The sequence below is a fragment of the Oncorhynchus keta genome, chromosome 1 (genome assembly GCF_023373465.1).
Source record: "Oncorhynchus keta strain PuntledgeMale-10-30-2019 chromosome 1, Oket_V2, whole genome shotgun sequence".
In the NCBI taxonomy this organism is placed as follows: Eukaryota; Metazoa; Chordata; class Actinopteri; order Salmoniformes; family Salmonidae; genus Oncorhynchus; species Oncorhynchus keta.
Window position 1 is genome coordinate 48077896 of NC_068421.1, and position 17939 is coordinate 48095834.

The following is a 17939-nucleotide window of genomic DNA, read 5'->3' on the forward strand; positions in this document are numbered from 1 at the left end:
TTTAAAGAGTCTTCCATCGCTGTAATGCTGCCCTACATAATTCATATACTCCTGGGGAGAATTTCTCAGAGGAGAGGATTTTTTTTCTTATTTGATTCTCTTTCGATTTTATTCTCTTGAGAGAATCCGGGTCAAAGAAATATAGAGAATTTGGCATCTTTTTAATCTGTCTTGGATAAAGCATCTAGAGTACCACGTTACCCACTTGTTTCAGTCTCTAGATCAGAGCATCTGCTAAGTTTTGAAAATGTAAATCTAATATATGTTATGTGAACTAAATGTAAATATGTATCGTCCATTTATACTGAACAAAAATATGAACGCAACATGTAACAAAAAAGACGTTCTGCTGAGTTACAGATCATGAAAGGAAATAAATTCATTAGGCCCTGATCTATGGATTTCACATGACTGGGCAGGGGCGCAGTCATGGGTGGGCCTGAGGGCATAGGCCCACCCACTTGGGAGCCAGACCCATCCAATCAGAATTAGTTTTTTTTCCGACAAAAGGGCTTTTTTACAGACATAAATACTCCTCAGCACCTGGGATTATTTTATTTCAGCTCATGAAACATGGGACCAACACTTAACATGTTGCATTTATATATTTTTGTTCAGTTTAGTTCCTTGGTTGCTTTCCATGACTTTCCATTGTTGGAATGTTAGCCTCTTCAATGATGTCATTAAGAGAATGGTGTACTTTTCAGGGCCTAAAATTAGTGTACAGGTATCCTCAACACGCGATATATGAAGGTTTTTATACCCAGCATCTGAGAAATGTTCAATATACGCAAACTGATGTGTTGATATTGACCATTTCGGTTTCCTTCAAATGCTAACCACCATTTCCTGTTCCCCCCTCTCTTTCCAGACGTGAAGAACCTGGAGAACTTCCACCTGGTGGAAAGCGTCCAGGAGCAGGTGAACGCTGCACTGCTGGACTATGTCATGTGCAACTACCCGCAGCAGACAGACAAGTTTGGCCAGCTGCTCCTGCGGCTGCCTGAGATCCGAGCCATCAGCCTCCAGGCCGAGGAGTACCTGTACTACAAGCATCTGAATGGAGACGTGCCCTGCAACAACCTGCTCATCGAGATGCTACACGCCAAGAGGGCCTGATTAGACTGCAGGCGGGACGCTGCACCCTGAACTAGTTTTTGCAGTTTTGTTTGTTGAGACTCCAGCCCTTACCCGACTCAGAACAAACTCTGCCCATGTTAGAGCTAGACTTTGTGATTCTGGGGCGGGAAGCATCAGTCCTTTCCCTTCATCGTAATGATCAACCATCCTGGCACACAAACAGGAAAAAACACATGCAGAAACTGACACCCACTTGCAAATGCTGTGTATGCGCACACACACACACACAGAAAAGCACACACGTTCAAATTCATACAATACGCATATTACATATACACACACACATCCCTTTACTCTAAGACAAGTGTGTCTGGGGCCCTGGGTAAAGCTGTGAGAGACGGTGAGAAACAGCGAAAACATTTGTAAACTGTACATTGGACTCTGTACATGGGAGATCACACAAACCATCAAGATGATACAAGGACTAGCAGACTGTAACTAAAGTAACAAACAAGCAAACCATTAGTATTCTGCACCTCCCATACTGTTGAAGGGTTTTGAGCAATGAAGAGTGCCAGCCACCCTATGATATCTGTGGTGAGGGTTTCAGAAGAGAGCGGTGACTTTGGCCAAAGGCGTGTGGGTGGTTCGCTCTCTTTAGACTGGCCCATGCTTTTCAGTGTTGGTACTGTATTAGCTGACTGCATTGGGCAGACCAGAGCAGACTGTCAGCTGGACAAGAATCTCTTTAACCAGCTTCAAAGAAGCTGCATGGCTAACAGGCCGGACAGACAGACGGCAAAGAAGAACTGGTGAAAATGTCAGAACCTGACAGAGACTTGTGTGCAGCCCCAGTCACCAAAAAAACAGATGAACAAAATTAATTAAAACATGACAGAACAAAAGAAGAGAACAAAAAAACTATTTTTGAAAATATTAGTTTTTTCCTCCTCTTGGTCATTCTGAGGCTCCTCTTTGTAATCCACCCTGTAACCACCCCAAAAGGATCTCATATCAACCTTGTTTACCATTTACCTCAGTAAAATGTGTTTTACACACCATAGATAAGTTATTTGAATGTTCTACATGGCTATTTTATGGTTGCATAGACAGATATGGAGTGTGACCCCCAAAAAAAAAAAAAATATGTATCCCTTTCGTTAGAACTGGAAAGAAAGCATGATTTTAGATTTGAGAAACGCTGCCTTTTGTCCGAACAGACCAAAGCCTGCTGCAGAACAACATCAAACAAAAAAAGTAACAAAACCTTAAGTATCAGTATTATACATTTGTGATGTCACAGTTATGTGAGTCTTGCCTTATTTCATTACGATGCTAGCTAACCGTGCAGATGTGAATGAAAATATGTACAAATATATATATAAAGTATTAATGTAAAAAAAATAAAAACAAGAATAATTCAAGTGGTGTTTACATTCAAGCGGTCCTGTGGGAGATAACTGTGACAAGGCAAATTGCAAAGCAATGATTTCCTAAAAAAACTAAAAACACAAAATTGATTCCTCTGGTTTGCTTTCTTTGGCGTGTACAGTGTTGAACTTTTTTCTTTGTTTCTTTGACCAGTACTTAATTATGTCGTGAGACACTAAAATCAAAAAGGAATCTCACTTAAAACATTTAATTTCTAACAGTTTTTCTGTTGGCATTCAAAAAATGTGCATATTGTGTTAGAGTTCAGTTTCAGATACTTGCTTTATTTAGAATTGTTTTTCAATGTTCTAGCTTTCAATGTATGTCACTGGTTACGCTTAAAAATGAAAATAATTTATTGCGTCTTGGGGCTCTATTCAATTCGTAGGGCTGAAGATCCGCTTCATAGCACAAATGAAATTAAAGGCAACGTTCCAGCGGTCGCGGAGACTGCATTCACAGTAAATGCTGCATATGTAGGCTCAATCTGAAATGACCTTTCAATTTTAACGCAGAACTTCCGCAATACTTTGGCGATACAGATTGAATCCAGCCCTGGGTTTTGTTCTTGTGTGTTATAAGCGCAAGGTGACAAGGCCAAATATATTTGTTTACTGTTGCATGTTTTTTTTAAATGTATTGATGCAGTTCAGGAACAAAACAATTATCTTAGAAATTATCAATATCATTTTTTTTTTTTTATTACATGTCTATGGGATTCTGAGCTGTAAATTGGAAAAAAATATAAGTATTGTATTTAAGTTAATGGGTGTGATTGTTACTGTCCTTGCATCAGTTGTTTCTTGTCATTGAATTTCAACTAGCTTCACATTTCAGCCCTGTTAGTTTGATACCAAAGACTGCATCTGTCCCGTGAGCTGTGGTTACCTGTGATGTGTTATAACTGAATGAACAAACAGTCCCCCCCACAGCCATCCAGAAGTTTGCCATTCTGTAATGTCCTTTTGTGGAATTACATTGTTGTCTTACACAAATAAGGCCCCAAACATTTGTGATACATATATATATACACACATATATATATATACATATCTATGTGTGTTTATGTATGTATGTATGTATGTATGTATGTATGTATGTATGTATGTATGTATGTATGTATGTATATATACACACATATATATATACATATACATATATATATATACATATATATATATATATATATCAGTCCGCCTGTCTACATTTTGTAAGTCATCTACGTCAAAACGGATCAAGGGCTCGATTCAATCAGTAGCGCTGAAGACCTGCGCTACAGCGCCATAGAAATGTAAAGGCATTATTCCCGCATTCGTGGAGACTGCATTCACGGTAAACGCTGCATATGTCAGCTGAATCGGAACCTTCAAATTTCAATTGCGCTACAGCGCTGCTCTTCAGCGTTATGGATTGTGTTGAATCACAATTATTTTTTACAGCATTGAACCTGTGCTCGTTCCTTCCCTTATAATGTACACTTCAAAACCATCACATCATCCACTTCACATTCGTCTGTGATTCAAAAATATTTTTTTTGTATCTTCAGTACATACATTTCTGCTTTTGTAAATGTTAGTGGTTGGGTAAATAATTGATTCAGTATCCATTCTGAACAGTGCGTTTTATTAAAGACAGAAAAAAGCTATTTTGGCTAAACTTTTGGCTTTAAACCCCATGAAGTATTGTACTTTCTATTCTCGTCCCCTGCTTAACTATGGAAGCAAATTCATGCCAAAACAAATACAAATGTTGTTGCGATAGACAAATGTTGTTGCGATAGACGTTATTACGAAATGCGATGCACTATGGTGAAAAACCCCCACTGGTATCGAAAAATAGTCACACAAAAAATGTTTTTCTTTTGGCATGAATCCACTACTTAAGTGTGTGTATTTAATGACAATCTCTATCAGTCCCCCATCTCATTCTGTGTGTTCTGGTAAAGTTCTACAGCTGCCTTGGAAGTCCTCAAACACTCTCTCTCTCCCCCCCATACTGACACTATGTCCTGCCACTTCCTGTTCTGGGGAGTTTCTTTCAAAGCTGATGGACTTTTTCTTCATATTTCAATAAATAATTATATGCCAACACCGCTTTGCTGTCACTTCCTGCAGGTGACTCTACCGTTCATTCATTTTTACACAGAGTAATATTAATTCAATCAGAATGCTACATGGTTCATTTAACGGGGAGGTTTTTAGTTGCATTCCCGGTCATTTTAAGCAAATATGCACCTTTATGTACAGTGAAAATTATTATTTTAACAGTGAAGAGTACTGTATGTTTATTTTAAACACATTTTTGGGTGGAGACATTGAAATCACTATTCCATACTACTTGGTAAAAGAAAGTGCTGCCCTATTCTTTCGATATATGCATTTATACAGCCTTGAATTCTATTATCGTTTGTTACCTAATTAACGTGTTGTAAATTAATAATACGTAGTTCAACAAAACATTACAAAAAGTAAAAAAATTAAATGACATACTGTACAGAGACCATGTGGAATCAGTATATAAAAAAAATATATAAAAATGAACACCACCTCAAGAGACAAGCAGACAAAGAAGAAAAACAACAGCAAAATGACAGAGCGATAAATGAGGGCCACACTAAATATACAAGGCCGTAGGTTTTCTGGGGGTTAGGGTTTCGGGGAGGGAGAAACAAGACGTGAGCTCGACGTCCATCATGGGTACGTGAAGGCTACATCCACCTAGCATGGCCTCCATGGCTTTGGGAGGGTTGTCCTGTAAAAAGAGGAAGAAGGCACAGTGAGTGGTGTGAGTATGTGTATGTGTGTGGGTAAAGGGAAAATCCACACCAAAAAAAAATCCACTTTTTTTTTTCTTCCCATTCGTCCACTGTTGATAAGGCCTTATTATTTTTGTGCCAATTTACAAGATGCACTTTGCGTCAACTTGATGATGTGGCCGGTGAGGCTTTGCTTCTTGAAAGTCCAATATCATAAAAAATTGACTGCTGACATGCAAAACATTTTGTGACTGTATCAACAGTAGACTAATTAAAAAAATACCAAAATATAGTTTGAGTGGATTTTCCCTTTAAGACACAGTTTAAAAAAACAAAGTACCCTGTACGCAGAAATTGACATATCTTTGTATACACATAAAGTTACATTAATAGATACATTAGTAGCATTTCGCTACACTCGCATTAACATCTGCTAACCATGTGTATGTGACAAATAAAACATTTGATTTGATTTAATAACATTCACTAAATTATACTATTGTCATTATTAAAATGACCCATGTTGTATTAGCACGTCATACATTGCAGTGCAATCTGACTGACGATTCCATGCGTCACTATTCAATTCTATCCGTCCCAATCAAATATACACATTAAATATTTACTAGTAGCTGTGGTTATAGTAATATTATTGTTATTATCATTAGTACAATGAAATTGCACATGCTGGTCATAAAGCACTTGTCTACTACCCCCCTTACTACTATGCAAACTAACTAACTCCCAGCTTTGCTTGCAGTGCTTGTTCTCTCTACTGTCTGTAAATGTATTAAACCTTTTTTCACTCCCTGTGAATTTTTATAAATAATGTATATACATTTATACACAGGCACTAACAAGGGCAGCCTCAGGTAAAAAGACTCACAAATGTATGCTACTCGCATCCCTGAAGGTAGCAGTAGCAAAAACTCTAAGCGCCAACTCTAAGACAGGAAAAAAATAAACAAATGAGTAGATAGCCAAAAGCAACAAAAAGAAACAGCTTCCCTCTCTCTAACACGCACACACACCACTGTCAGTTTCTAACAAGTGTCCCTCCCACCCTCAATGTCGAAACACCCCGGAGTTGTATCTATGCTCAACCACTTAAGATTATGGCACCACATCATGCACGTTGGCTAGTTCTTCTCATATGTTCCCGGCACCTCCACAACACTAAGTCAACCAGAAGGGGCCGCAAGGAGAAAGGACTTGGACTTCCTCCAAAGAGCGAGAGATGACGCCACTCAAACAGAAGAGAGACATTTGAATTAGACAGGGAGGGGTGAAAAATCCAGAGCAGTCACCTGGTCCTGCTTTCCCCAGCCTCCTCTATCTACCCTGGAGGCCCACAGGGCAGCCAAGTCACAACGTTTACAGGAGGGCTCCGTTCTCGCTGTGTTACGCCACCCGCGTGGTATATCGCACTCTGCCCTGCCATGAAAAAGCCCCACAGTGGCATGGTCTACTAGTTGGTACATATGCAGTTTAGTGGATGTGTTAGCGCATAGTATAGTGGTGGCATGAGTTTCTCACAGTGTTCTGTTGATGACAGAGAATTCACACGTTAGATAAATACATTACTTTTAGTTCAATTGGATATCTTTGCGAGAAAAGTGCCTTAAAGGGGCAATCTGCAGTTGCAACATCGATAAATTAATGATAATGTAACCATTGATTATTGAAGAATATAACTTAGAAATGCCTCATGAGCTTAGTTCAATAGTTGTACCCCATCAGAACCCAAAATATAAGCTTGTTATTTTGATGTCATGGATGGTCACTCCTCCTCATCCATAGCTCTGTCTAGGAATTTGAGAGTGGTTGCATTTCTTCAGCCTAAGCTTTCTACCGAAACAGTTGCAGGGAGACCTTCTATTGTTTCAACTGCAGATTGCCCCTTAAAAGCTGCACTCTGTCGTAGCATTACAAGTTAGATACAAAATTGTGTCTCAAAGCAAACGTTCAAAAACTGTAATTCGATTAACACCAATCAGGACCCATGACCCCCCCACCTCCAAAACAAAAGTTGCAGGCAGCATTGTAAAACAGCATTACAGTACTGCTCCTCTAAGTGAACAATCATGTCAGAAGCGTTTTCTGAGTTACATATACTGTACCAGAAAACCACCAGATACAGTATATCTGGTAGAAGCTTTAATGTTTAAAAGAAAATCTCATTGAATACCAGAAAGAGGCCAAAAATGTCAGAATTCATCTGAGAACCAATTAGCCAAGTTTACGAGAAACACCGACCGCGGCTTACAAAAAAAAGGTACGACTTAAATTAATAGGCCAACGTTTGAATAGGATTGCGCTGATTGTTATGCAAAACCTTCACCTTAAGAAGCAAATATGGCGGGTTTTGAAACGGAATGGACCGAAGGACACGGCCTATTCATTTATATGCATGCATAATACATAAATAAGCATTAAGTAGGAACACTACAGCATTAAGCTGTGTTTTTCTTATTATCCTTATTAGTCATTAAGTAGAAAAAGCACCTGAACCTCTCTTTCACCATTCCATTAATTGCCTGGACGGTGGCGTAGAATCGGATGGAGATTTTTCAATTTCAGAAAATTGAGGAGCATGCATTCAGTCCTGTTCATGTCATACCGGCACTTAAATCCTACATGAAAAATAACTCAAGGTTACGTTCAATTGAAAGCCCCAGCCAATGAGCACTTCAGAAATCCATTTAGAGTTAGAGACGGATAGAACATCGAATTGAAATGGCCAAAGTCAGTCTTTCCGAAAACTAGTTTTCTCCTCGTTTGCCTCACTCCTTTGTAAGAGACATGAAACTCTTCACATGTAGGCACCAATAATTAATCACACCAGGCCTCAGACAAGTGCCTGTGGACAATACCGGCCATGTTGGGAATCTGACCTTTGCTTCGCCAATGGCGAGAAGAGTGCCGCGAGAAGAAAAAGATATGTAACGATGAAATAAGTGACAAATTGAAAACTGTGACATCTTAACATTCATGCTTTCAACAACTCATGTTGTTGAACTCCTTTTCATATCGAATCAACACTTTTCAACACACACTGCCCCAATAGATTTTTTTCTCCACACTAATTAAAAATCGAGGAGACTCTTGAAAATACATTGATTTAGTGCATCAAATATAGACATCAAACCATACCATTACAACATTAGAACAGAGCTGTAACTCTACTGAGGAGATTGATTAACCTAAACAGGTTCATCCTTACACTGATCATTTCAGATGCATTGTGTGTGGAAGGACATTGAGCCATCATAGCCATTTTTAACTAAGAGCCCCTGTTTAGTTGGGAAATGTGCCGTTGTCAGGTGAAAATAGACTGTGCTGTGAAGACAACATTTGATAAATCAGCATGGGGATGCCACTCAAGGTCACATCTGCCAGCATATTGGAGAGTGAAACACAGACACACACACAAGCATGCAAACCCACAGACACATACACGTACACTAACACACACACACAGAGAAAAAGGGAAACAAACAGTCACACTGGACACACACATTATCACAGACACAAAAAAATAACATGACATGTCATATGAATGGAGGTAACCAGTTTCAGCACAGAAAAACTTGCTGATTGACTCACTGACACTAGAAACACGCATCTCCCTTTCCCATCCTATAGCGCGTACGTACACACACACATATCCCCCCACACCATACCACCCACCCACCCTACACACCCCCACACAAACACACCCACCTACCACCCCTCCCCCACACACACCCACATGTACTGTATGGTGGTGGGGGACGTGAACTTTGAGGGAACCCAGTGCTGCAGCTCTGGCCTGAGCAGGCCTCTGTCTCCTGTGGCTCCCTGCAGCCTTGAATTGTGACCCACTGATGGAGGGCTGAGGAAATAACACAGACCAGCAGGCAGGGGGAGCGAGCAGGCCAAGCACGGTTCACACTAAAACACACTGCACCTTAAATCAAACCCAATACACAGACCTAGATGTGGCAGATCAGTCTATATGTTTGGCATGACAATGAACATAGGAGTTGGCTACACGGCACAAACTGATCTGGGGCCAGGCTAACTCCAACACATACCTGCTAGAGATTGTAGATAAACCACTCCCAACAGAGCCTGATCATAGATCTGTTTGTAGGGGAGAGTGGGGTAAGGTGTGCAAAAGGGTTAGTTGAACCACCAATTGTTTCTAGGAAACCATACACAAAAAGAACCATGTGACCAAATATTTTGGAAGAAGTTATGATTTAATACATATTTTAATAGGTTACATATAGCCTTCCATTTGTATGTATATTTTTGCTTATTTGATCTGGTCACTAACATAGGCCTACAGCATTGCACCAAGTTCTTGTTTCAAAAGTATCTCCACGCATCTCGAGTGTTGACCAATGACCAGTCATCAACATTGGCAGAGCATCCAGATTATTGACCGGAAAGCGCTTGCTTAATTTTCTCCAATTGAGCCTGGCAAAAGTCAGAGTAGCCCACCTACGTTTATATTATCCATATAAAATACCGTTTAGCTATCTGTTACGGGCGCATCCCTGCCTGGTGATTTCATTAATCATTTTCATATTTCAGATATGTCTAGTTTGGGTGGGTTACAATTGTTTACCTCGGTGGTGGATATTGGCTATATGTCTAAAGCTAGCTGTAACGTCGCACTAGCTTTAATACTTACGGTATGAAGATGTAACATATTCTGGCAAATGAAATACAATATTTGTGAAGAAGAAAACGTCTATACAGACTGATCATGCTTTCCATCCGATCCTGCAACCTCCGCTGCACACAGGTAGGCTACATGAACCTACTTACTCTGTACTCCAGAGACGTGATAATGTGACACGATATCCCTACTTGCTAATATGAATGACTTTCAGCTCAAAACGCAGGTGTAAAACGCAGTATATTTCTGTATCTTGCGTTTTGGAAGTGCATCACGTTTATGGCTGTAATGACAGGCTACATTTGCGCACCGAATTGTGCGCGTTCGCAAGGGCATGCACGTGCGCCGGGGTGTCACAAGCTTTGAACCACTCCTTTTTGGGGGTCCTGGTTCAAAAATTTGGGAACCACTGAGCTCGTGAACAGATTGATGATTTGATGTACATATTTGCTGTAGGATCTGGGGCAGCGCAAATGTCTAAATGTAGGGAGAGAGAGGATTACCATAAATAAATATGCAGCTCCAAAAAAAATGGTTAATCAGGAATATTAGCTGTTTACTTTGCATGCTCACCAGCAACAGGGCCTTAAGGCCTTAAGCAACAATTACTAGCATTGGCTTACTGGTCTTTTGGTATGTCAAAATTGCTTGAAATGTATTGTTTACTTATGAAGCTTGCATCCGGAATTTGTTGTAAAGATGAATTATTACATAACCAAAATGTGTTGTAGACATAATAATGAAAATGACTGTCTGGTAGCCTCAATAAATAGACAAAGCTTTGAAGTTGAACAAGCCATTGCATGTATAGATTTTTTTTACTTGACCTGAGATCTGATTTGAAAAAAAAAAAAAAAGTGTGACTTGACTCGACTTGCTTTTAGAACGCACGACTTGGACTTGACCTGACCCATTCTACTTTGGACTCGACTTGAGACTCAGACCTTGTGACTTGCTTGTGATTAAAATAATAGTGACTTGGTCCCAACCTCTACGAATTGGCACATCAAAACAACATCCCTGTCCCAGACAACTGGTCAAAAAATGGAAGGGTAAGTGATATTGAACAGAGATCTATATCTATTCAATACCTATATCATATCCCCATACCATGAATTAAACATGAACCTACCAGCACCAACACCCACTGTCACAGGACACCATAAACTTACCCAGTCCTTGTGCTCAATTCACCCCATACCATATATTGCGCCAAGAGACAACTTTTTTTTGGACAAGCTATGTTTTAAAAACTGTTATGTTTACATGAATTCTGATTATTTCCAGGGATACACCACACCCTGGAATATATGTAGAGATATTTGTTAGCAAGAATACTATATTTCCCTTGGCGTAGTGATGCTGAATGTAAGAAATGTTTCACAATACCCTATTCTCCCCTATGTTTAGAATGACACAGACCATAGGAGTCGGTTATAAGGCACAAACTGACCTGGGACCAGGTTTTCCTAACACAACCAAACGCAATACAGGAGAAACCTGGTTGAGAAACCACTCCCAACGTAGCCTGGTCCTAGATCTGTTTGTTATGTTTAGAATGAGAACAACCATAATAGTTAGCTATAGAGCACAAACTGATCTAGGACCAGGCTAACTCCAATGCAAACAAACTCCATAGACAGAAATCTGCTGGCGAAACCACTCCAACGTAGCCTGGTCCCAGCCCTTTTTGCATGACAATAAACAAGGAGTCGTCTATAAGGCCCAAACTGATCTGGAACCAGGCTTACTCCAGATTGATTGGGGACTGGCTGATGTTGAGCTGGAGAATTAACACAGAGCAGGGGAGCAGAAGGGTTCACACCCCAAGTCAAACACCATACACATAATCCTGCTGTGAGAAACTAAAGCAACGCAACCACTCACACAAGTCAACTGGAGGGGTCTGGATTCCATCTATGTGCAGTCAACTAAACCACCATTTTGAGGAGAAGTGACATTGTTGAGTCAGAAGTCAACAGGAGGGGTCTGGACTCCATCTATACACGCGACCAATTAAGCCGCCATTTTGGACAAAAGTGACATTGTTTAGCTCCAAATGTAAAGTCGTTGCTGTGGTCGTCTCTTGACAGGTATGTATTAAAAATGAGAATCTATTCTCAATGCACTTGCCTGTATAAATAAAGGTAAAACAAATGAACATTGTCTGGTCTGGTACTTTGAAGTGGGTTATTTTAAGCCACAACCACCACAGCACCTAAATATTGTTTGTCCTTGAGTCAGGAGAGAAGCGTGTTTGACACTTTGTGTGACAAACAAAAACGTGCACAACCTCCCAATCTGGGGGGAAGATGGGAATGGGAGGTATGCCTTGTGTGTGTGTATGTGTCTGGGTGGGTGTGTTTGTGTGTGTGTGTACGTACGTATGTTTGATTCGTGCCTGAGTGTGTGCGAGGCACCGACCAACACAGGACAAAGACAAACTGCCACAACACAAACTCCAACAACAATATCTCTCCTTTCATTCCCTCGCTCCTTCGCTCTTCCTTCCTTTCTTCCCCTGTCTCTCTCGCGACACAGAACAATGTTTGGCGGGCGCTCAGATCCAAACAGCTGTTCCTAGCAGCAGCAGATAGGTAGTTGTAATGGGAAACATTGTTTATTTTGGCTGCTGCAAGGTCCCAAGAGGCCCCAAAAAAGAGCCACAGTAAGAGCCCCGGATTCAGGCCCCTGACGGCAGCCGTACACCATCAGAGGCCCAGGAAAACCACACACTTACACAGAGAAAGCACATCACAGGGCCTGTGGACTCATCACAGGGAACTGGCTGGGGGGGAGCCCGGGGGAATAGGGCTCTGCATCTGTTAGGGTCACGATGGAGAGGAGAGGATAAAAGATGAGGGAAGAAAGGAGGGGAGGGGAAGAGAGGAAAGGGGAAAAGAAAGAGAAGGGGTGAGAAAAGGAGGAAGAGGAGAGGTTGGTTGAGTGTGTCGGCAGGGAGCTGCTTCGCGTCACCTTCAGACCACGACAGCCTGTCAAGCTGTCGTTGACCTGTGTAGGATCAAGCACGCTACTTCTGACATGACAATGACGCTGAGGGTGTGTGTGAGAGGGTGTGTGTCTCTGTGTCTGAAATACTGGGGATGTCCTCACACTACACTCACAAAATGTGATATAAGGGAGAGCAGAACACTGATTGAAACGCATACTGACAGATACCCTTCCATTGTGTCTTCAACACAGGGATCGATACAAGATTGATGGCAAGAGCATGTTCTGCTAAAACACCTCCAATTGACTGCCATTCTACCCAGTCTCTCTGAGGACTGACTATGATATTAGACACTGATTCTCCATTCCATTCCAGCCATCTTTCCAAGTCAAGTATGAATGTTAGCGCTGAACCAATGCGGTATAGAGCGGTGTAGAGGCTGGAGTAGGCCTGAGGCAGTACCACCGAGACTAGCAGGTAGATCAGATCAATATCACGTGCAACCAGAGACTGGCTCAGGGCCAGAGGGGCTCCCGAGAGAGTGCGAGAGAGAGAGAGAGAGAGAGAGAGAGAGATAAGTAGGGTGAGAGTAGAGGGAGAGAGAGAGAGAGAGGGAGGTGGAGGGAGGGAGAGAGAGACAGAAAAGGAGGCCATGTCCGAATACCCATCCTTGTATCCTAAATAGTAAGCATGTGAAAAAATTAAGTTTAATAGTATGCAACATTTAAAAAATATAGTGAACAAAAATATAAAAGCAATATGAAACCATTTTAAATATTTTACTGAGTTACAGTTTGTATAAGGAAATCAGTCAATTGAAATAAATGCATTATGCCCTAATCTATGGATTTTACATGACTGGGAATACAGATATGCATCTGTTGGTCACATACACTGTTAAAGAAATGGGCCTCACAATGGGCCTCAGGTTGGACATAGTGTCAAACAGCTCCTGCAGTCAGTATGCCAATTGTACACTCCCTCAAAACTTGAGACATCTATGGCATTGTGTTGTGTGACAAAACTGTACATTTTAGAGTGGACTTACTGTCCCCAGCACAAGGTGCACATGTGTAATGATCATGCTGTTTAATCAGCTTCTTGATATCACACCTGTCAGGTGGATGGATTATCTTGGCACAGGAGAAATGCTCACTAACAGGGATCTAAACAAATTTGTGGACAAAATGTGAAGAGAAATACACTTTTTGTACGTATGGACATTTTCTGGGATCTTTGATTTCAGCTCATGATACATAGGCCCAACACACTTGTTGTGTGTAACATGTTGTGTTTATATTTTTGTTCAGTACATATACTTCAAATGCTCTGATGTCATACTAATTTTGGCTTTGACAACAGCTGATCAATTACAGTTGAAGTCGGAAGTTTACATACACTTAGGTTGGAGTCATGAGTTTGTCAACCACATTTCTTGTTAACAAACTATAGTTTTGACAAGTTGGTTAGGACATCTGCTTTGTGCATGACACAAGTAGTTTTTCCAAAAATTGTTTACAGACAGATTATTTCACTTATAATTCACTGTATCACAATTCCAGTGGGTCAAACGTTTACATACACTAAGTTGACTATGCCTTTAAACAGCTTGGAAAATTCCAGAAAATGATGTTATGGCTTTTGAAACTTCTGATAGGCTAGTTGACACAATTTCAGTCAATTGGAGGTGTACCTGTGGAAGTATTTCAAGGCATACCTTCAAACTCAGTGCCTCTTTGCTTGACCTCATGGGAAAATCAAAAGAAATCAGCCAAGACCTCAGAAAAAAATGGTAGACCTCCACAAGTTCATCCTTGGGAGCAATTTTCAAACACCTGAAGGTACCACGTTCATCTGTACAAACAATAGTACGCAAGTATAAACACCATGGGACCACGCAGCCGTCATACCGTTCAGGATGGAGACGTGTTCTGTCCCCTAGAGATGAACGTACTCTGGTGTGAAAAGTGCAAATCAATCCCAGAACAGCAAATTACCTTGTGAAGATGCTGGAGGAAACAGGTTCAAACGTATCTATATCCACAGTAAAACGAGTCCTATATCGACATAACCTGAAAGGCCGCTCAGTCACGAAGAAGCCACTGCTCCAAAACTGCCATAAAAAAGACATACTACGGTTTGCAACTGCACATGGGGACAAAGATCATACTTCTTGTAGAAATGTCCTCTGGTCTGATGAAACAAAAATAGAACTGTTTGGCCATAATGACCATTGTTAAGTTTGAGGAAAAAGGGGGAGGCTTGCAAGCCGAAGAACGCCATCCCAAATGTGAAGCACAGGGGTGGAAGAATCATGTTGTGGGGGTGCTTTGCTGCAGGAGGGACTGGTGCATTTCAGAAATAGATGGCTTCATGAGAAGGGAATATTATGTGGATATATTGAAGCAACATCTCAAGGCATCAGTCAGGAAGTTAAAGCTTGGTCGCAAATAGGTCTTCCAAATGGACAATGACCCCAAACATACTTCCAAAGTTGTGGCAAAATGGCTTAAGGACAACAAAGTCAAGGTATTGGAGTGGCCATCACAAAGCCCTGAACTCAATCCTATAGAAAATGTGTGGGCAGAACTGAAAAAGCGTATGCAAGCAAAGAGGCCTACAAACCTGACTAAGTTACACCAGCTCTGTCAGGAGGAATGGGCCGAAATTCACCCAACTTATTGTGGGAAGCTTGTGGAAGGCTACCCAAAATGTTTGACCCAAGTTAAACAATTTAAAGGCAATGCTACCAAATACTAATTGAGTGTATGAAAACTTCTGACCCACTGGGAATGTGATGAAATAAATAAAAGCTGAAATAAATAATTCTCTCTACAATTATTCTGACATTTCACATTCTTAAAATAAAGTGGTGATCCTAACTGACCTAAAACAGGGAATTTTTACTAGGATTGAATGTCAGGAATTTTGAAAAACGGAGTTTAAATGTATTTGGCTAAGGTGTATGTAAACTTCCGACTTCAACTGTAGACATCAACGAATAGCGGGAAACAATGCCATCGCACATGACGCATTCTCAGTGTGCAATTTTTTTGGTTTTATAGTATGTGAATTTTCAACTAATTTCGGCTCGTCATCTAGTAGAATTCGATGCACACTTTTCCACAATGCATTGGAAGAGGTGGGCTGAGAGTAATATGCCCTTAGTTCTCTTCAAGATGCCAAACAACAAAACTAGGCTACTTAGTTGGGAAGATGCCAAATAGCGAAGCTGCTGTGGTGGTGTTCAAATGTAGGCTAACTAGTTTTTGTTCTACTTAAAATGAATATTGTATAGATTTTTTATTTTTTAAAGTGGATTTCTGTTTTCTCATTTGAAAAGCGTTTCTTGTTCGTTTGGCATTTGTCAGTTTTTAAACTATAAATACCATCTTTCTATTTCTGAATGTCTGCATCAGGGACTGTGGGATATATGTGGCTACTCTATTGATGTCAAGTTAATCATGCATATGTATTGTTAGTTGTTTAGGCTAGGTTACAAATGTAATTATTTCATTTATGGATCAAACCTTAGCAGTCATTCTGACCTTGTTCCCAATTATCAGGGCTTTAGTTTATTATGTTGCTGTCCAGCGGGCCAGAATTTGTGATGCACCCGACCTTCGACATTTTTCCTGCGCAATAGTTCTTTGATTTGAACATCTGAAACGTTTTTATGTGTGCACTAGGCACAAAAAAATGAAGGTGTGTCTGTACCTCTCTCTGTCCACATAAACACACACTCATGTTTGGGCCCACACATACGCATGCACGTGGTGACACGCATGCACGCATACATACACATGCACACACCTGCAGGCTGTCATTAGTGCTCCCTGCTTCCTCTCCATCTTTTCTTACTGTGTTAATATTATGAAATCCTGAGTGCAAGTTCATGATTGAGCGAGAGCAGCAAAGTCTCAGGTGATTGGCTGCTATAGACAGACATGCCTCTAAATCTTCCTGTATTATTCAGGGGAGTATTACAATCATAGCTAACAGAAGGGAAGAATGAAACCTTCCATTCATAGAGTAAAATAGCTCCATAACACATGAAGTGCTTCCTCTACATTACCAAGATCAGAATTTCCCTCAGTCTAACCCAAGAAGCCAAGCCAGACACCAGTAACACAGTGGCTGATATAAATGTCCATTTGAATTGGTAAAGTCATAAATAATAAATATAGCAGGGGAACATCTTCTCTGAGGTTGGGAGTGGCGAGCTACTTTCTACGCACGCACGCACACGCTCCAACCCAGAAGTGTTGTACTGTGCGGAACAGGAGCTTTTAAATTAAACATTCACAGCAGTCACCTCTTTTAGGGAAATCAGCAGGAATAAAACAAACAACCTTTTACAGTACAATAGCTTATGCATGCAATTGAGAAATGTTGGTGTTTCGCTGACAATCCCAGCCTCGTCTGGTACAATATGGTAAACCAGAAAATAAACATTATGTGAGTTTCCTTCAATGTCTTTGTTTTGGGACAGAGGGCGTCTTTGTGTGTACTTGTGATGATTACATGTATGCAAGACGTGCTGACCTTAAGGTCAGGTCAGAAGGGACTGGAAGACACTATCTCTCTCTCCTGACCCACAGGAAAATGCCCACAGGAAGGAAGTCATATTTTTGATGGCTGGGTGTTTGGGGGGGACAGCAACAATGTATAGACCGATGCTACGAAGAGAGAGCTGTGTTTGTCAATGTGTGTGAGTTGACAACTTGCTCTGTTGTACTCAAATACGCTTTCATGACATTTATTAATAAATGGAGTTTCTCCATTGAGAAAAACAATGTGCAATACAATGTCTGATATGATAAACACTTACAATATACTACAAAGGTGAATGGTCGGTTGTCATGATGTCAGGCATTTTAATTTATTTTTTTATTTCACCTTTATTTAACCAGGTAGGCTAGTTGAGAACAAGTTCTCATTTGCAACTGTGTCTGGCACTTGATCTTGCGTTTCTCTAGCTGTTTGAAATGGCAACGTTGTTCCTGCTCAAGTCACCGATAAGGACTTAGGCAAACTTGTCTCTTTTACTG

The 17939-nt window shown here is 40.7% G+C and overlaps 2 protein-coding genes across 4 annotated transcripts in view; one reads left to right on the plus strand and one right to left on the minus strand.

Moving 5' to 3' along the window:
• LOC118386737 (nuclear receptor subfamily 5 group A member 2) overlaps window positions 1-4604 on the plus strand; it is a 98156-nt gene extending 93552 nt beyond the window's left edge. The window contains exon 8 of the mRNA XM_035774507.2: window positions 872-4604. Coding sequence (XP_035630400.1) covers window positions 872-1119 — 248 coding nt within the window. The 3' untranslated portion in view covers window positions 1120-4604. The remainder of the gene's footprint in view (window positions 1-871) is intronic.
• A 402-nt stretch (window positions 4605-5006) lies between these two features.
• Window positions 5007-17939, minus strand: part of LOC118380691 (adhesion G-protein coupled receptor D2) — a 165837-nt gene continuing 152904 nt past the window's right edge. For all 3 annotated transcript variants that reach the window (XM_052526438.1, XM_052526461.1, XM_052526470.1), the window contains one exon: window positions 5007-5262. The gene's annotated coding sequence lies outside the window, so the exon portion shown is untranslated. The remainder of the gene's footprint in view (window positions 5263-17939) is intronic.